The 19,361-nt window shown below is 60.7% G+C and overlaps 1 protein-coding gene across 4 annotated transcripts; it reads right to left on the bottom strand.

Annotated features, from left to right (window-relative positions):
• Positions 1-5,532: 5,532 nt before the first annotated feature.
• LOC101122983 (tumor necrosis factor alpha-induced protein 2) lies at positions 5,533-19,090 on the bottom strand. 4 transcript variants are annotated; one of them, XM_060401945.1, is made up of 12 exons: positions 18,735-19,090; positions 16,067-16,446; positions 15,139-15,778; positions 12,491-12,605; positions 12,259-12,381; positions 11,993-12,093; positions 11,312-11,410; positions 10,563-10,686; positions 9,521-9,643; positions 9,208-9,363; positions 8,903-9,024; positions 5,533-7,273 (listed from the first exon to the last, which is right to left on the bottom strand). In XM_060401945.1, the coding sequence occupies exons 1-12, from the start codon at positions 19,073-19,075 to the stop codon at positions 7,132-7,134; spliced, it is 2,466 nt and encodes an 821-aa protein (XP_060257928.1). In that variant the 5' UTR covers positions 19,076-19,090; the 3' UTR covers positions 5,533-7,131. The 4 variants fall into 4 exon arrangements, with proteins under 4 accessions (XP_060257928.1, XP_027813242.1, XP_060257929.1 ...); XM_027957441.3 differs by having other exon boundaries at positions 16,067-16,400; positions 18,735-18,777; XM_060401946.1 differs by having other exon boundaries at positions 18,633-18,752.
• Positions 19,091-19,361: the final 271 nt, after the last annotated feature.

Raw genomic sequence — 19,361 nt, 5'->3', positions numbered from 1 at the left:
GGAGCCAATGCGGGGGTCGGGGTGGGACGTGGGGCTCTTCCAGACTCACCCCTTCCTTGAGGCCCTGCTCAACCCTCAGCGCCCCGCTCCGCCCGTTGCGTGCCTTCTCCATGCTCGGTAGCCACCTCCACACTCTGGTCCCTGCTGCCGTCCCTCAGTGGCCCCCTCCCAATTTCGGTGTGGTCTCCTCCTCTCGACCGGACCCCGAATGATCCGAGACCATAAAGGTCCTCAGCTACAAGCCTGTGCCAGTGTCACGGAAGGATGCTCAGAGGGCAGACCATGAGCAGAGGAGAGACGGTGGAGTCCAGAGCTGAGAAGAATGGATGCTCGAGGGCGCCCCACCCCTGTGCCTGCACCTCAGCCCCCTGGGGCCCCATCCTCTGACCCAGCCCCTCCCCCTCACATCCCCCAGCCCTCCTGCCCTCTGAGACCCCAGTTTACTGTTCTAACCTCTCGTGGGGGTACTCTCACATCCTGCTCACCCACTGTGTGATCGTAGGACGTGAACCATGAAAGAAAGTTGCTCAGTCGTGTCCGACTCTGCAACCCCATGGCCTATAGTCACCAGGTTCCTCTGTCCAGGGAATTCTGCAGGCAAGAATACTGGAGTAGGCTGCCATTCCCGTCTCCAGGAGATCTTCCCCACCCAGGAACCAAACCCAGGTCTCCTGCATTGCAAGCAGATTCTTTACCGCCGAGCCGCCAGGGATGCCTACCCAAGCCGTGTTCTTTGACGCCCACCCTGTGGCCGCAGGCCGGCTCCTGAGCGCTGAGCTTGGTTGGAGAAAATCTCAGGCCGATGACGAAACCACTTCCATGGTCTCAGCATCGCTGGACCACCTCACACTCGAGACTCACAAGTCTCATCTCCTCCTGGAAACTACAGCATCTCCATGAGATGTTAGATTATAAAATGTGTAACACATTCACATGGCTCAATAGTTGAAAAAATTAAAGCTGGACACACAGTGAAATATCTCCTCCCCAACCTCTGCCTCCCTCCCCATACCCTCCACACCCCTCCCCTCCCCCCAGCCCACGAGTGCACACACACTCACCAGCAAGCACGCTCTGTTTCTGTTATGTTCTTCCAGGCTGCCTTAATGCACAGATGTTGTTCAGTCACTAAGTCATATCTGATTGCAGCACGCCAGGCTTCCCTGTCCTTCACTATCTCCCAGAGTGTGGTCAAACTCATGTCCATTGAGTCGGTGATGCCATCCACACATCTCATCCTCTGTTCCCCACTTCTCCTCCTGCCCTCAATCTTTTCCAGCATCAGGGTCTTTTCCAATGAGTTGGTTCTTTTCATCAGGTGGCCAGAGTATTGGAGCTTCAGTTCAGTTCAGTCACTCAGTCGTGTCCGACTCTTTGCGACCCCATGAATCGCAGCACACCAGGCCTCCCTGTCCATCACCAACTCCCAGAGCTCACCCAGACTCATGTGCATCGAGTCAGTGATGCCATCCAGCCATCTCATCCTCTGTTCCCCACTTCTCCTCCTGCCCCCAATCTTTCCCAGCATCAGGGTCTTTTCAAATGGGTCAGCTCTTCGCATCAGGTGGCAAAGTATTGGAGTTTAAGCTTCAGCATCAGTCCCTCCAATGAACACCCAGGACTGATCTCCTTTAGGATGGACTGGTTGGATCTCCTTGCAGTCCAAGGGACTCTCAAGAGTCTTCTCCAACACCACAGTTCAAAAGCATCAATTCTTCGGCACTCAGCTTTCTTCACAGTCCAACTCTCACATCCATACATGGCTACTGGAAAAACCATAGCCTTGACTAGATGGACCTTTGTTGGCAGAGCAATATCTTTGCTTTTTAAGATGCTATCTAGGTTGGTCATAACTTTCCTTCCAAGGAGTAAGCGTCTTTTAATTTCACGGCTACAATCACCATCTGCAGTGATTTTGGAGCCCAAAAAAATAAAGTCTGACACTGTTTCCACTGTTTCCCATCTATTTCCCATGAAGTCATGGGACCAGACGCCATGATCTTCATTTTCTGAATGTTGAGCTTTAAGCCAGCTTTTTCACTCTCCTCTTTCACTTTCATCAAGAGGCTTTTTAGTTCCTCTTCACTTTCTGCCATAAGGGTGGCGTCTTCTGCATACCTGAGGTTATTGATATTTCTCCCAGCAATCTTCATTCCAGCTTGTGCGTCTTCCAGTCCAGCGTTTCTCATGATGTACTCTGCATAGAAGTTAAATAAGCAGAGTGACAATATACAGCCTTGACATACTCCTTTTCCTATTTGGAACCAGTCTGTTGTTCCATGTCTAGTTCTAACTGTTGCTTCCTGTCCTGCATACAGGTTCCTCAAGAGGCAGGTTAGGTGGTCTGGTATTCCCATCTCTTTCAGAATTTTCCACAGTTTATTGTGATCCACACAGTCAAAGGCTTTGGCATAGTCAATAAAGCAGAAATAGGTGTTTTTCTGGAACTCTCTTGCTTTTTCCATGATCCAGTGGATGTTGGTAATTTGATCTCTGGTTCCTTTGCCTTTTCTAAAACCAGCTTGAACATCAGGAAGTTCCTGGTTCACGTATTGCTGAAGCCTGGCTTGGAGAATTTTGAGCATTTCTTTCTAGCGTGTGAGATGAGTGCAATTGTGCAGTAGTTTGAGCATTCTTTGGCATTGCCTTTCTTTGGGACTGGAATGAAAACTGACCTTTTCCAGTCCTGTGGCCACTGCTGAGTTTTCCACATTTGCTGGCATATTGAGTGCAGCACTTTCACAGCATCATCTTTCAGGATTTGAAATAGCTCAACTGGAATTCCATCACCTCCACTAGCTTTGTTTGTAGTGATGCTTTCTAAGGCTGACCTGACTTCACCTTCCAGGATGTCTGGCTCTAGGTGAGTGAGCACATGATCGTGATTATCTGGGTCATGAAGATCTTTTTTGTACAGTTCTTCTGTGTATACTTGGAGCTTCAGGCAGACACAAATGTCTATTTTTTTCTACTTTTGTTTATCCATGGCTGCACACCATCAACTCTTCTACACTGTGTGTTTTGGTTATTTTCCTCAACGTTATATGTTGGGACAATTTTCAAATCAGAACCAAGACAACGTCCTCCTCGCTCGAAGGCACACAGCACTCCTTTGTCTGCACCACTGCAGTAATTCCCCCGCGTCTACTGATGGACACTCCGGGAGTTCCCAGTGCTTTGCTACAACAATGGAAGTGACTGTCCTGGTGCCTGTCGTTTCTCATGGATGTTAGAGAGTTGATAAGACTCATTCATAGAAGCAGAATGGTTCCCAGGAATCTCTGTGGGTTTCACTGATCTTGCTGAGTGGCCTCCGGGGGGGCTGTGGCATCCCACTCCCAGAGTAGCTGTCGGGGGGGTCCTGGTGACTGTCAGCCTCACCAGACACTGTCGTCACCCACACACTAGGGGTTTGGCAGTCTATTCTTTTTAAATATTTTCAATGTTTTGACCATGCCATGTGGCGTGCGGGATCTTAGTTCCCCAACCAGGGACCAAACCTGTGACCCCACAGCGGAAGCTCTGAGTCTTCGCCACTGGACCACCAGGGAAGATCCGGGAGATGGGGGCAGCCTAATGAGCCATCCTCCCTTCCTGCGCATCTTTCAACCAGAAACCCCAGCCTTCCCCCCAGGACTCCCCTGGCTTCCAGGAGGCCCCACGGCCCCCGTCGGGATGGGAATGAGGCTTCCCCTGCCTCCCTGCCCTGGGCCAGCCTCACCTCCCCGTTTCAACCCTCATAGACCAGGCCTCTCCCTGGGCACCCTGGCACTTCTCGAGGGCGCCCTGGCCTCCCTGCGGCATCCCCGCTCTGCCTACAGCAGCCACAGAATTCTTTCCGAGTCACAATCACAGCAAACGGCCTCTCCAAAGTCCCTAGTGCTCCCCCCTTTACAGTGAGTGAGTGGAGTGAGTGGACCCCAACGCCCAGCCCCAACCAAGGCCCCCTCGGCGCCAGCCTGCCGCTTCGGGGGGGCTCGCTTGACTCCCCACTCCCGGCCAACCCTGTCTTGAGCTCTTTCTTTCCCTAAAACCCGAGCCCTTCCCCGGTCCTAGGCTGTTTCCCTTCGCGCACTGCCCCTCCCCACTCTGCGCACATGCGTGTGCCCCCTCCAAAAGCCCCCGCCCCCCAGTGAGTACCGCCGTGGCCACAGCGGGACTGCCCCACCCCCATACCCGCTGCATCACCCCACGCCATCTGCCCCGCACTTGAACCTGGACTGTTTATTAACTTGCTCCCTGTTCCTTGCGGGCCTCCAGGGATGTGAGCCCTTCAGGGAGAGCCCGGGCCACCCTCCCCACTGCCCCCATGCAGGGCCGGGGTGGGATTGGAGGGTCCCATCCACGCTTGTCCCACCGCTGACCGTGGCCTCCCTGCCAGCTCACAGGAGCCTGGATGGGGCCGGGAGGACCTGCCCTCTGTCCCCTCTGCCCAGCGACCCACTCCTCGCCTCTGGGGAGAATCCTTCCCTTAAAGGAATTTTCCTTCTGTGACCAGAAAGTTACTGATGCAGAGCCCTTGGTGGAGGGGCCCGAGCTGGTGACCCCGCGGGACCTTAGCGGCTCTCCCCCTCCTACAGGGACAGCATGGATGGCGCCCCCCACAGCGCCAGCATGGAGTCCACCTGGCCCGCTCCCCGACCCCAGGGCCCCGTCTCTGACCGCATCTGTTCTCCTTGGACCCTGGCCCACCCTGCTGCAGGGAGGCTGGGGGGGGTGCATCTCAGCACCCTCTGCATTTTGGGGCCCAAATCCATTCTCTTTGGTCCATGAATATCTGCCTGGATCAGAAAATTTCCATCTGGTCCTCAGCTTCCATGAGCTCCCCCTTCACTCCTGCCCCCTCCTCCCATGCTCCACAGGGGGAACTCGGCGTAAACCCACCAGCCATCCCCCTACTCCAAGGCTCCAACCTGCCCAGGACCCACACTCAGAGCTCAGCCTGGGGCGGCCTGTCGCCCCTTGCCCCTGTGCGCTCCCCACGATCAGTGGGTCCATCCCATCTGCATCTCATCCCAAAGGGCCTTCCCTCTGGCTCCAGCCGCTGATGTCCAGGCCTTTCCAGCTGGACCTCAGACTCCGCCCACCGTCATCACTCCTCCGGCTCCCCCACCCCCCAGCTGTCTGGAATGAGTTCACCAAGGTTTCCCTTTGCCTCCCAGGGACTCTGCCCTTCTGCAAATCCTGGGCCAGGATGGGGGTGTGGAGGAGAGCTGGGCCAGCTGTGATCACAGCTGGGCCCTTCGAGGTCAGTTCCAGGAATACAAGAGCCAGTTCCCGCTGGGCCCGACACACAGAGCTGAAATGTTGCGGTCCCATTGTTCTGTAAAGGACTGTGGGGGAAGTCAGACAGGTTCGTGATCACCACCTCCAGGTGAGGAAAATGAAGGGTGGAGTGAGGGGCCTTGGCCCACAGCAGACCCTCCCAAAGGTCCCGCTCACAGTGAGAGGTGGGCAGGAGGCGCTTGGGGACAGAGTCTGCAGACACTAAGAGTCTGAGAAAGCCTCTCTCAAGAGAAATCACTCCACAGCCACTTTTGAAATCAGCTTTATATTAAGCTATGAAAACCAAGAGTTTGTTCTTAAAAAAACATACAAAAGCATACTATCAAAAAATAATAATAACCTCAAACCTGCAAACTTCTACAAATGTACAAAGGCCTTCGTGAACCATTTACACGGGCCAATTTCTGGCCACAGTACCTGGAAAGAGGGGAACAAGTCCAAGAGAGCCGGCTACAAACCCAGTCACAGAGGGGCGTTCCCGCAGGCACAGGCGGGGTGGGTCACGCCTGCATCTCAACTGCCCCAGGCCGAGGAGGGTGAGTGAACCTTTGCTTTCCTGGGGAGGATAAGGCACTCCACAGGGCAGGGGATGGGTGAAGGCTGTGGCGGGCAAAATAATGTCCACCCCATAAAGATGCTCACATCCTAATCCCTGGGCCTCTGACTATGTTAGTTTCCACGGCAGAGGATTTAAGGTTGTCCAGTGGAATTAATAATCAGCTGACCTTAACATCAGAAGAGGATCCTGGAGTGCCTGGGTAGGTCAAAGGTCATTGGTGGGTTAAAGGTCACCACCAGGGGCGAGTAGGAGGGCAGTGCTGAGATGCAAAAGGGATTTGACAGGCCGCTGCTGGTTTTGGAAATGGAAGGGGCCCACGAACCAAGAAACTTGGGAGGCTGGCCTCTAAAAATGAAAAAGCAAGGAACTTCCCTGTCACAGTTTCCAGAGGAACCGCCTGGCTCAGCCCACCAGACCCACGTCAGATTGCTGACCTCCAGAACTGAAAGCAAGTTCTCGTTTTAGGCTCCCAAGCAGTGGAAGTTTGTTAGATTGGCAACAGGAAACTGAACCAGAGGCCAAGGGGTCAGAGGTCAAGATGGTCCTGCCCTGACCTCAGCCTGACTTCCAGGGGAGGACCCACAGAGGCATCCCTGGGTCGGCCCCTTGTCGGGGGAGGCAGAGCCCGAGAAAACCCAGCAGGTCCTGGCCCTCCCAGGCCCATCCTCAGGGGACACCGAGGGGAATGAGAGGGGTCAGGGGCTTGGACACTGGCTTTGCCCCACTTGCCCTGTCCTCCCAGAGGCCCTTTTCCAGTCCCCCCACCTTCCCAGACAGGAGCTCATCTTCCCCTTTCTCCTCCAGCTCTTCCTTCTGCTCTACTCAGGCTGAGGCTGGCTCGACGCAGCCCTGGACCAGAGCAGGCAGGAGGGGTGAGGCTCGGGCCTGCTCAGGAGCTGTGGAGGCCGGAGACCCAGCCTGAGCAGGGCGGTCCTCAGGCAGGTGGGGCAGGATCTCGTGGACAGGCGGTGATCCCAGAGCTGGGTCCCCGAGCCACACACCCTCCTGACCCCTCCTTCAGGGCATGCAAGCTCCACTCTCATTCACAGAGCTTCCCCAAACAGCTCCTGCCCCACAGGAGGGGGGTCAACACATCATGGCTTGTCCAGTTCCAGCGGCCCAGGGGCCCACACCTCGGCCAGGCCTGGGCAGAAGCAGCAGCAGAACTCAGGACTCCCAGAGGGACCGCATGGGGCTGTGACGCTGGTGCTGGTCTGACGGCCCCCAAACGGAGTGGTATCCCATGCTTGCCAGGCGCTCCTAAGGAGGTCAGGCCGCAGAAAAAGCTAACCAACCTTTATAAGCGAAAATAGAGCCTTGGAGGGCTCGTGTGCCCCCGTGTTGATGTCTAGAATGCTCCGGATGCTCTTGGCGTCACTGCTGGACAGGTTCCCTTTGATGGCCAGGATGGCACTCAGGTGGCCCTTGCTGGTAAAGACAGGGTCCCGTCAGTCTGGCCCGCTCACCAACACCCCTGCTCACACCCCTTCCCAGCTCCCCAGACTCCTGTCTGGAGCCACAGGGCCCAGCAGCCAACCCCCTGCCCATGAGTGTGCCCTGCTCTGCTTAACCCACTGCACTCCAGCGGCACGGGCCACAGTGCCTCCAGACGGTGCCAAGCTCCTGCCCGGTCCAGCCTTTGCACTGGCTGTTCCTCCCAGAATGCTCGTCCCCAGGCCCTTGAGGTAACCAGCTCCTTCTCACCCCTTAGCACTTAGCTAACATGTCACCTCCCGTCAAGAAGCTGCCTGCCAGTGCAGGAGACACGGGTTCGACCCCGGATCTGGGAAGATCCCAAATACCACCGAGCAGCTAAGCCCATGGACCAGAGCTACTGAGCCTGTGCTCATGAGCCCTCAAGCCCTCAAGCCCGCGCTCCGCAACGAGAGAAGTTACTACCATGAGAAGCCCGGGCACTGCAACTCGAGAGCAGTCCCCACTTGCTGCAACTAGAGAAAAGCTCACGCAGCAGCAAAGACCCAGCACAGCCCAAAGTAAACAGTAAAGCTTAGAACAAGCCTCCTCCCCAGAGAGGATTTTCCAGCTCTAAAGTCAGCACCTCCCGCCACTCACAACCTTGGTTAAACAATCTTTAAAACTTGGAAATAGTACTCCTTCGCCGGATGACCTCCTCATTGCTAACCCTCATCTGACTGACTGTCAGAAGGCCTGGTGTGCCTTGTACCTCCTTGCATCCTGGTGCCTAAACAGAGCCGGTAGCTAGTAGGAGACCACTTGATAACTGTTCATGGGCTGGGTGGATACAAGGATCCGTGAATGGATAGATGATAGGGGGGCAGGTGGATGACTAGATGGGTGGATGGATGGATAGATGGAAGGACGGACAGATGGGTAGATGAGTGCCTGACCAGATGGCTGGATAGCTAGATGGGCGTCCAGATGGGTAAGCAGGGGCCTGTATGATGGGTAGATGGACGGGTGAGTCTGTAACTGGATGGGTGGCTGAACAGGTGAACCAGATCAGCCAGCAGCTGGACCAGGCTATGCTGGGACAGGCCGACCACACCAGAGGCCTCAACCCACAGAGACCGCTGCCCTGGCTCACCAGATCCTCAGGCAGTCAGGGATTGAGCCTCCACTCTAGAACAGAGGCCCCAGGACACAGGTCAAGCCTCAGAGGACCCCTAGGCTGACCGGCGGACCCCAGCTTCACTACGGACGTGCCACGGCCTCCAGCAGGTCCCTGGTCCCTCTGGTCTCGGATCCCTCTCTGAAGGAAAGGCTCATGCGGTGTGGAGCCAGAGGCCTGGCTTTGTTGTCTCGGCTCTACGACTGACCAGCCACGTTACCCTGGACACATTCCTCATACACCCCCAGGTCCCATCTGGACAACGGAGGTGAAGAATGTCAGCTCCAGCAGGTGGCAGCGAGGACCGAGTGAACAGCCGCTGTAACGATGTGGGCACAGTGGCCAGTATCTATCTGCGCTCTGTCCACCCTCAGGGACTCACTCTGCACCCCCTCAAGGCTCCAACCGCAGCGGGGAACCACAGGGCCACACTGCCTTCCCCGGGTCCTGGAGGCCCCGGCTCTCACCTGAAGTCAGGGTACAAGGCGGCGTACGTGGCCACCTCGATCTTGATGGCACTGGGGTCTTGCAGGCGAATGATCTCGGCAAGCGTGGGGAGGGCGTGGTGCAGCCAGGTGGCCCGGGAGCCCTGCGGGCACAGGCTTGTTGAGAGAGGCTGGCCCTGCCCGGAAGCGCGCCCGGGGGCCAGAGAGGCTCGGGTTGGACCTCATCAGGTTTGGAGAGGCCCAGAGGGGCGGTCCTAGCCCGTGAAGAGCTTGGAGCAGGAGGGCAGCCCGCTGCAATGGGAGGATGGAGGGTGAGTGGGACTTACGCTCTGTGTGCAGAACTGCTGGATGTCCTGGGCGTTGGCCTGGACGAGCCCCGCCAGCTGCTGCTGCTGCTCCGCTGTCTTGAGGACCAGGCGCCGCTTGCAGAGGTGGGTGATGTACTCCTTCACCAGGTGCAGGTGGACCGCCTCCAGCAGCTCCTGGGTGGGCGAGCGGGCAGGGCCATGGGAACCCACCACCTCCCTGAAGGCCAGGGTCCAGGGAGGGGCGGATGCCAGAGCGAAAAAGCGCATCCGGGTGTGCCCACACACACGCCTGCCTGCGTGTCCCCCCACCAGCAGCCCAGCACCCCCTCACCTCTCGGAAGCAGTCCTGCAGCTCTGAGAACTCAGGCATCCTCTCGGCCACGGTGGAGATGATTTCCTCCAGGGTCTGCTGGGGGGCATCCCAGCGGGTCTGCGTGAACCTCTTGAACAGCGGCTGCGAGAGAGGGTCAGGCTGTGTGGCCACACCCGGCAGAGGAAGGGCCTGCCCAGTAGACACGCACGCACAGACACACACGGGGCCGGGACAGGGGTCTGGTTATATTAAAGACTCCCCGGGCACTCCAGCAGGAAGTGGAGGCCGGGTTTGCGTCCCCTTCTCCAAGGCTGACCAGCCAGGACTGCCATCTGCCTGCCCTGAGGCCTTCTCCACCATCTCTCTCCTTAAATAAATAAATTCCTGCATAAACACAGCCCTGTGCTTGGCTGGGCCTATGATGATGATGACCCTGCCGAGTCATCCAGGGTCACCGCCTGGCCACCCGCAGCTGCAGGGCACTGGGGTGAAGGGGGGCCCCCCCGGATGGCAGGCAGGACCCCCTCTCCCTCCCCTAGGACCCCCGCCTCCTCCTGGGGTACAGGCACTAAGGGTCTCTGGGGATGCCCTGGCCCCCGCAGATGTGGCCGCCAGAGGCTCTGAGTGTCCTGGCTGGGAGGCAGGGTCGGGCAGGAGGGCCTGGGGGCTTCAGGGCAAACTACAGGCAAGCTTGAGGACTAGGTGGAGTCCAAACAGGGAGGGGCTCTGAGGCTTCTTGTTCGCACCCCAGGGCAATCCCGAGGCTGAAGGAGGGGGTGACTTCAACATCACGGGGGCCACCAGCCTCCTTGTATCTGCCCAATGCTGAGACTTCCTCCAGCCAGGTCTTCATTTCTGCTGCCCAATGCCCCACCCCACCCTCCCAGGCCCTCCCCAGCATCCCCACCACTAGACTCAGCACGTGCTGCTGACCACCCCCAGGCCCTCCCCAGCACCGCCACCACTAGACTCAGCACGTGCTGCTGACCACCCCCAGGCCCTCCCCCAGTGAACCCAGCACTAGACTTAGCATGTGCCCCGGGGCAGGAGGCTGGACTACCTTCAGGTCCCCAAACAGGCTCTGGAGCAGAGTATCAAAGCCATGGCTTTTTAGCTCATTCAGGGGCCTCAGCAGGGAGTTCTGGAGGTCTGGCCTTGTCTGCCACCTCTGCTCCACAGACACTCTGGAAGCACAGGAGGCAGGGAGGTCACGCCAGCCCCGCCCAGTCTGCAGCCCTAAATCCAGACAGCCCGGGAGCCCCAGGCGAATCTCCCTAAACCATCGCTCTAGAACCCTCCCTGGTTCCCCTGTCTCAGTGGGAGCAAGACCAAGGCACTCCATCCAGGCTCCCTAGGCGGGACCCAGCCTTCCCACCTAACACCCGCCTAACACCACATCCTGTTCTAACTGAGGACAAGTGGCTCAGCCTCTCCATAGTCAGGGTGCTCATGGTTCAATGGACACAGTCACTGTATCTGCTTAACAAGGTTGCTGACAGGATAAATGAAACCCTGTGTGAGAGCGCCTGACCCGCCAGCACTAGACAAATGCTTGCTGTTGCCCTGTAAGCCCGGGCATTTCCTCTCCACCCTGCTCATTTTAATTCAGCATCGCTGCTTAGGCTGCTCCTCCTCCCCCATCCCAGGAACCTGCCCCCAGTCCGCCCCTCTGCACCCCCACCCCCTCCCGCCCTCCCCACCCGCCGGCTTCCCGGCCCAGGCCCCCCCCCGCCCCACACCTCCGCCGCCGCCCCCGACCAACACAGGCAGGCAGCCGCAGTGACTTCCCCCACTGCCCAGCGCCCTTACCGGAAAGGGAGGCAGTTGTTGATGTTAGCGATGACATTGGCCCTGTAATTTCGCAGCTGTCTGCATCGCTCCAGAAAGTCATCAAAGGCGCGCTGGTAGCTGGTGGAAGGGAAAGGGCACACGTAGGAGCAGCACAAACACTGGGACAAGGGCAGCCTCGCAGCCGCCCGGCCAGCCTCCCGCTCCACACCCGGCCCCCGCGGCACACGGTGGGCGCAGTAGGCATCCCGGAACTAGCTTCACACGCTCAGCCCGGCGCGGCCAGGGCCCCTGCAGAACTCCTGGAGAGGGCGCTACAGAGCCCCCAGGCCCCTCTTGAGCTGCAGGCAGAAGTGGGGAGGCGGTTACCCAAGAGAACTCGGGCGCGGACCGGGGGCATCACCTGAAGGGGGGCCAGGGCCTCAGTCCCTTGCGGGGCATCTTTGCAGTTGGAGGCTGCTCTTCCCGGGGCTTTGCTGAGCGGGGTCGGGGGCGGGTGGGGGTCAGACGCCCAGGTGGGTCGTGCAAGGGGGACAAGGACTCCTGCTCATAATGACAGACACCCTAGTGGCCGGGAGGGGGCGCTGGTCTAGCTAAGATCTCCACCTGGGGCCCAAGGGAGGCGCTGGGGCTCTGAGAGAGGGGGCGGCAGGGACCCCTCAGGCCCCAGCCCCGCCCTGGGCATGTATGCTCATCACCCACCTCCTGAGGAACCTGGCCAGCTCTTCCAACAGCAAGGGCTTTATCTGCGTGCCCAGGTCCAGAGTGATGCTCTCGGCCTTGTCCTGGCCCTGGGAAATGATCTGCAGGGGTGGGGGTGGGGGGTGAAACTGAGCAGAAGCCCGCCTGCTCTAGGGCTGGGGCAGGGGTGGCCATGGGTAAGACATGGAGCAAGGGGGTGTGTGCTCAGTGGCAGGCGCGTCTGCCCACAGGGATGAGGCCAGTGCGGGCAGGGCAGCGGGTGCTACCTGGATGATGTCGATGGCCAGCTCACTGTGGCAGCGGTCGTCCAGCCTCTGTGGGGCCTCATCCTTGGTCCAGCGCTCCGACTCCAGCTCCAGAGCTCGGGCTGTCAGCTCCCTTATGCTGGCCTGGAGGGGAGGAAGGGCCCCCTCAGGGTAGGGCGAAGCCCACGGGGCGTCCTTGCCAGGCTCCCTGCTCGCCCCCCTCAGCCCCGCCCGGCACTGGCCCTGGACTCACCACCTCGTTGGAGAGGAACGTGGCCTCTAGCTGCCGGATCTGGGTCTGAGGCAGGAGGGTCCCCAGTCTGACTCCCTGCAGCTCGGGCGACAGCTTGGGGCTGTTGAGGATGTCGCTGTGGGCAGAGGGGCTGGCGTGAGGAAAACCAGAGCTGTCCCCCTGTCCTGGCCAGAGCCCTGCACAGCTCAGTTGCCTTCCCTCCAGTGCCTCCCAGCCCTGCCTCTCCATCTCAGTTTGATCCAGGCCCCGAACCCCGGATCACCCTGCCTCCGTTCACTCTCTCCCGCGTCCACTCTTACTCCAGGTTATGCTCCCAAAACCCATCAGCCTCGAGCCACCCGGCCAGAGGCACCCCACGGCCCAGCCCCCATCTCCCGCCTGGGACACCGAAGGACCCTCCTCCAGGCTCCCTGCCTTGCCTCCAGCAGTCCGCCCTCCCCCTGTGGCAGCAGAACCGCATTTCCAGTCTGCTGGCCCTGCTCCGAGGGCTCCCCATCCCCTTCTCACCCTCTGTCTCCTTCCCACCATCCCCCACCGTGCTCCCACTGCATCCCACCAGCCCTGCCCTGCCTTCCCCTCAGACAGGCTCTGCTGCCCCCAGAGGAGGGCCAGTCCCAGCAGGAACGGCTGTCTGCCCTTCCCCAACCTCTTCCTGGAGGGAGGCATATCCACCCATCCTTGTGGCGCTTCCACTGGGTCCCAGAGCCCCCTGGGGACTGCCCAGCCCTGGCATTTCCTTAGGGCCTTTGTCTGCCCAGAGGCTCAAGAATAGCCCTTTCTGCCACCCGCATCCCTCGCCCCACCAGCCTGGATGCGCTGTGTCCCTTTGCTCCCCAGACTTCTGGCCACACGGACCTCCTCGGAGCCACCCTGGTCTCCCCCTCTCAGGACTCAGCATCAGGCTGCACTGACCCCACAGGGCCCCAGGTTAAAGCCCCAGAGGTCACCAGGACAGGAAGGTGGAGGGGCAGAGGGGACAGGCCCGGCACTTCCTGGTGAGTCAGGACCAACAAGAAGGAACCCGCTCGGCTGGTGGGACTCTCTGGCATCCCCTGCCCTGGGCCAGCTTCCCTGCTCTCCTTGACTCCTTACTCACCACCCCGACCTGGTCCTCACTGGGCCCCTGCTGGAGGCTGACCCACCAGCACCAACCGAGACCACTAATGTCCCTGAGAGCCTCAGACATCGCTTACAGGGTCTACACCTCCAGGCTTCCTGCAGGCTTTATGCTACAAGCGGGGCCAGCCCCGAGCCGATCCACACTGCAGGTTGTCTCTCCCCACCCAGGTTGATCAAATGAGGGACATGCTTGTTGCAGGAAAATAAGGGAAAAAAGAGGTGTCCTGCTGTTTTTTTCCTCCAGTTCTTTACCTGTTCCTGATCTGCCTTCTGTAACTAAGTTTCTTTATCAAAAGATTAAACCTGATTTGAGAATTACATGCTGCACCTATAGTCCCCTCAAAACATTCTGTATCTGGGGCTCAACTTCACAGCACCCTCTCTGCAAACCACCTCTCCGAGTTTTTCTCTCCTCTGCGTTACAGAAAGAACGTCTCACTACAGTCCACAAAAGACAACGGACCCAACAGCTGGGCCAGCAGACTGCCAGCCCCAAATTACTGGGCTACCCAACGCCAGCCTGATGACTATTTTTGAAACAGCTGAGGAGAAGCACGCAGGATCCTTACGCCTCTGTTCATCTCCAACCACACACTGCTAGCTCCCAGCTATAGGATCCCCTAGGTTCCTCATGGAGGCAGGGACACAGTTCTGGAGGCAGGAGCCTGCTGTGTTCTTGCCACTGTCTCCGGATTTTCTTATCCAGCTTCGGTGGGCAGAGAAAGCCAAGATACTGGCAGCAACATGCTCAGGGATGCATGGGGTCTGGGTGCATCAGGGGATGCCCGGATCTGAATCCAGTTGGTACCAGGGATTCTCCACGGCAGCACTAGGCACCGTCCAAACTGGGAGCTCTAGGCCTCGGTGGCCAGAACTCAGCTCTGCCACAGGGGGACACCCTGCACAGTGGGGATTTCCCCAACAGGCTCAGCGCTCCCCATCCTGCCTGGGAGTGCTCCCTGGGCCTGCTTTGAACCACACTGCTCCCAGAAGGCCTCCCAGCTCAGCCTTGGGCCATGCAGGGCTGCTCCCTTTGCTGGGAACACCACCCCACCTCTCTCTCTCCCGGCCTGTCCTCGCTCCCCCCTGCCTCACTCCCTTACTTCTGTTAGACTGTCAGCGGCCACAGAGCAGAGCCCCTGCCTCCTGTGGCATGTAGAATCCTGCACCTCCTCCTCCGAGCTGGCTTCCTGGGCTGACCCAGGCCAGGTCAGGGCCCCTGCTCCTGGCCACAGCCCTTCCTGACTCTTGATCAGAGGCGGCTTCACCCCCTAACTCAGACTGGAAACTCAGGAAAGAAAGATGAGGTCCTTGCCCCCACTCTCTGTGCCTCAGTTTCCCCAACTGTGGGATGCAGCTAAGGCCAGAGAGACTAAGGATTCCCGGGGCAAAGCAGGCCCAGCGGAGGCCCTGCCCCTTTAATTCTAGACCCGCCTGGGCCGTTTTCCCAGCGGACTCCCTGCACTTGGTGACACCCAGGCCCTGCCCGCCTGGGGAACGCCTGCCCGGCACCCAGCGCCCGAGCTCACTTGGGGTAGAGGTTCTGCACCCAGAGCAGCAGCATGTAGGTGTCTCGCGGGCACAGCTCCAACTGCGTCAGGGCCGCCAGCTGGGCCGCGAATTCCGCGTGGTAGCTCTCGGCGTAGGCGGCCACCACGCTGAAGTCGGCGGGGGAGAGCGGCTTGAGGCGCTCCACCACGGCCTCCAGGTCCTCCTTCATGGTGCGGCCCATGTGCAGGAAGGCGCGCTCGGCCTCCGTGCGGCCCTCGGCGTCCGCGGCCGGCCGCCGGCTCAGGCGCTCCGCGGCCGCCTGCGCCACGCCGTCCCGCCACAGCTGCAGCCAGCCTCGGGGCCGCGTGGCCGCCAGCCCCGGGCTCCCCGGGGGCCCGGCCGCCGCCGCCGCCGCGCGGTCCTGGCGCTCCTGCTCGGCCAGCACGGCCAGCGCCTGGCGCAGCCGCTCGGGCGCCGCTTCCAGCGGCCGGCGCAGCAGCCCTAGCACCTGGTCGCGCAGCAGCGCATACAGCGCCTCCACCTCGCTCTGGCGCTGCACCAGCTCCTCCTCGCTCGCGAGGCCCGCCGCCGCGGCCTCCTGCAGCTCCAGCTCCAGCGCCAGCAGCGGCCCCGCCGCCTCCAGCCGCCCGCGCTCCAGGTCGGCCTTGAGCTCCTCCACTGCGGCCAGAACACGGCGTTAGCGCGGCCCGGGGTTCTGAGACCCGCTCCCCGCCCCGGTCACCTCCCAGGGGCCGAGACCCCCAAAACATGCGGGGTGTCCCAGCCCGGGCAGGGGACACCAGGCTCAGATCCTGAGCTCAGAGGGCAGCAGTTGAAAGCAGGGAGGGGAGGACCTTCGACGCCCGCGAGCCGTGCCCCCTTTGTCCCGGCTGATTGGGGTATCCACTCCAATGAGCCCCCATCCTACACAGATCCTGCCCGCCTGGGGAAGGGGCTCCCGCCTACCTGTGGGCAGCTGGGCAGGCGGCGGCGGACTGGACTCAGGCTCACTCTCAGTCTCTGCTAAGCTGGGCTGACCCTTCTTCCTCCCTTTGGTGAAGAAGCCATACTGGGTGGCCAGGACATTCGAATTCTTCGTGCTGGCCTCTTCTTCGTCCCTGTCTGGGGCCACCTCCCCGGGGACCCTGAGGGAGGGGGCAGAGCTCGGCTGCTGGCCCATTGCACAGAGTGAGAACCGAGGTCCAGAACAGTCACAGGGCGCTAGGGGCTGGGCTGAGGCAGGAATCCGGGCGCAGCCCCATCCTCCATTCTGCTCAGTTCTTCTCTTGACTCCTGTGGCCTGGGGTCCCAGAGGAACGCGATGAGCAGAAAAAGGGCTGCTCCCGCTGGGACCACGAGGCAGGCAGGGCCAGACACCGATTATGACCTTGGGGGGCTCAGGTCTACAGAAACCACAGTGCCCCCTCAAGCCCTTTCCCAGGTTGGAGGGACAAGCGGCCCAAGGAGGCGCAGGCCTGTCTGAGGTCACACAGCAGCTCAGACAGGAAACTCGAGCTTCCCAGCTCCACGGCACCCTGCCTGCTCCCCAACTGGGGTGATGACACCACCACAGAAGCTTCCATTTCCTGGGCCCTTCCTGAGTGCCCATCCCATCACTTCCCCACTGCCTTTCAGGAGGGGTGCTATTTTCCTCATCTCTAGTAACTAGCTCAGAGAGGTTTAAAACGTCCCCATGGTCAACAGCCTGGAACTCAGCTCACCAGGCACTGGGCACCGCCACCATCCAGAGAGGCAGCACCTGCCCCGGCGCCTTGACTGTGGGGGAAGCCAGGCCCGGACGGGTGGAGGGGAACGTGGCTGACCCTAAGGAAGGGAACGCGGCATGGCTGAGAAAGGGGAGCAGAGGGGAACGGGCCTCCTTGGTAACTGCGGTGACCCATAACAGGGCCTGCCCCACCACGCAAGAGTAAATACACCAAGTTGTGACTCATACAGCATGGCTTCAACTCGTCCTGCAGCAGCCCTGCGAGGTACACAGGGTGATCCACCCCTGCAGAAAGGGAAACTGAGGCAGCAGGAGGTGGGGTAGGGGGTGGGATTAGGCCTGTCAGACTTTCCACATTCCCTGCTGCCTTCCCACCCGCCCAGCCACCTCCACCCATCCTCCCAGGAACGCTTCCCAAAGCCCCAAGCTTGACCAGAGCCACTCAGTGGCCAGGAAGCCGGGCTTTCTCTCCTCCCACAGCCTCACCAGATACCGGGGGCAGAGTCCTACACTGCTGGGTCTCAGCTGCCAGCCGGTGCCATTTGGACTGCGAGTTCCCCTCCAGAACCAAGCTGAGGGTCCTCCTGGGAGCCCCAAAGCCAGGGTCCCCAGGTGCAAGGCCACTAGGCACTTCTGCCCTGCCCATCCCTTCCCCCAGCATCCCTCCCAGTCCATGTCGCTTTCATGCCAGGCACCCACGGGAGCTGGTCCGGCTGGTTGGCAAGGGCCACTCAGCCTCACCCTGGGCCCAGGCCCCACCTCTCCCCGCACACACAGCCCCTCCCCCCGCTGCCAGGGGAGGAGCAGGGCCCTCCTGGGTGGCTGCGGACCCACCGGCCTCACTTCTGCCTCACTGCCCCGCCTCCTCCGTCCCTAGGCGTGCCAGGCTCCCGCCAGCCTCCAGACCTGGTTCCTGCAGGTCCCTGCAGGGCATCACCAGCTCCTCCTCGCCTCTGGGGCACAAAATCTCCTCCCGCGCCAAGGTCCGCAGCAGCCCCTTTGGCCCCCGCCCAGGCCTTCACTCTGAGGCCGCTGCTGCAGCAGAGAGACCACTGTGCGCTTGGCTGTACCATCCACTAGGGTGTAGACCAGACACCACCCTGCCTTCACAGACCTCAGTCTTCCCATCTGTGCAATGGGGAGGAGAAGCCCTCCTCACAGTGCTGCTGAAAGGAGGCTGTGAGGGGAGCACACAGCCACATATGCTGGCCCCTGGCCAGGCCTCAGTAAGGGTCTGAGTCTTGTGTCCCAGGGTCTGTCAGGCTAACCCTGGTGGCCGGACACAGCATAAGAGGGCAGGAGAGGCATTCCTTTCAGCCGAGGCCAGTGGCTGGGCACACTCAGGCAGGAAGGGGTATGCTCCGAGTCACACCATGTGGCCACAGCCTGGGGCACCTCCTTGGTCCGCCCAGCTCCCCCAGTTTCTATGCGGGCACACACTCTCACTCTCCTCCCCCGGGTCAGGGCTGAGGTCCAGGCCAGCCTCCCTGGTCCCTGCACGTGAGGACATTCAAGCTCGGCAGGTGAAGTGACTCGGCCTCTGTCATACAGCCAGGCGCCCCCACCCCGCCCTGGGCCACCCCCGCCCCTCCGACTGCAAAGGAAGGGACACTAGGGCCCCTTCCCACAGCCCCCTCCTCCCGGCTTTCCCAGGACAGAGCCCTCTGCTGGGAGCATCTAACTCGACCCTCTGCACCCTGACGCAGCAGCTGAGCCCTAAGGCTTCAGTTTCCCTAGAAGGGCGGGCTGAGGAAGACCTGGGGTTCTCCGCGCGGGGTTCCCTCCATCGCGCCAGCCGCTCCCTACCGGGATTGGGCCGGAGACGCGGGTCGCGTCGGGGCGGGTGGGCAGCCGCGCGGAGAGTTTGGGGCGGACGCACCGGACGCACCGCGAGCGCAGGTCACTTACTGTGTCCGGGCCGAGCCTGTCGCCTCAGAGCCGGGCGCCGCCTGAAATAGACGCAGGCTCCACCCCCGTCGGGCCGGCCCGCCCCGCCCGCCGTCCCCGCGGAAAACCCCCGGGCGGAGGCCAAAGCCCAGAGAGTGTGATGGGGGCTGCCCGGGTCCCCGCGCCCGGGGCCGCGCGTGCGCCCCCTGAGCGAGGCGAAGCCTGCCAAGCTGGGGTGTCCGGGAAGGGCTCACTCTCTCCCACCAGCCTGGGCGGGGTGTCGGGGCTGGCTGTCGCCAAGCCTGAGTGGGGCCCCAGACCCGCACCCCCCAGCGGACAGTATGGGTTCGGTGCTGACCCATTGTCCGACAACAGCTGCTGATTGGCTGACTGGAAGGGGCTCTGCACTCAGAACCACTTTCAAGCGTCACAGAGCCAGCACCTCGGGCAGCTCAGAGGACCTCCTAGCAACCCAGCTCACCCCCAACTGTGGGGAGTCCGCTTCCTCCCGCGGGGTACTGGGGACTGTCCCACCTGACTCTGAGGCTGACCGCTCGGAGGATCACCCCTTCCAGAAAGAGTGTTCACACCCTGAGGGTCACTGTGGCCACACACATCCTTGGGGAGGAGGCTCCCTAAGGGACCGGG

Source organism: Ovis aries, chromosome 18 (genome assembly GCF_016772045.2).
Source record: "Ovis aries strain OAR_USU_Benz2616 breed Rambouillet chromosome 18, ARS-UI_Ramb_v3.0, whole genome shotgun sequence".
Classification (NCBI taxonomy): Eukaryota; Metazoa; Chordata; class Mammalia; order Artiodactyla; family Bovidae; genus Ovis; species Ovis aries.
This window is presented reverse-complemented; position numbering and strand designations above follow the sequence as displayed.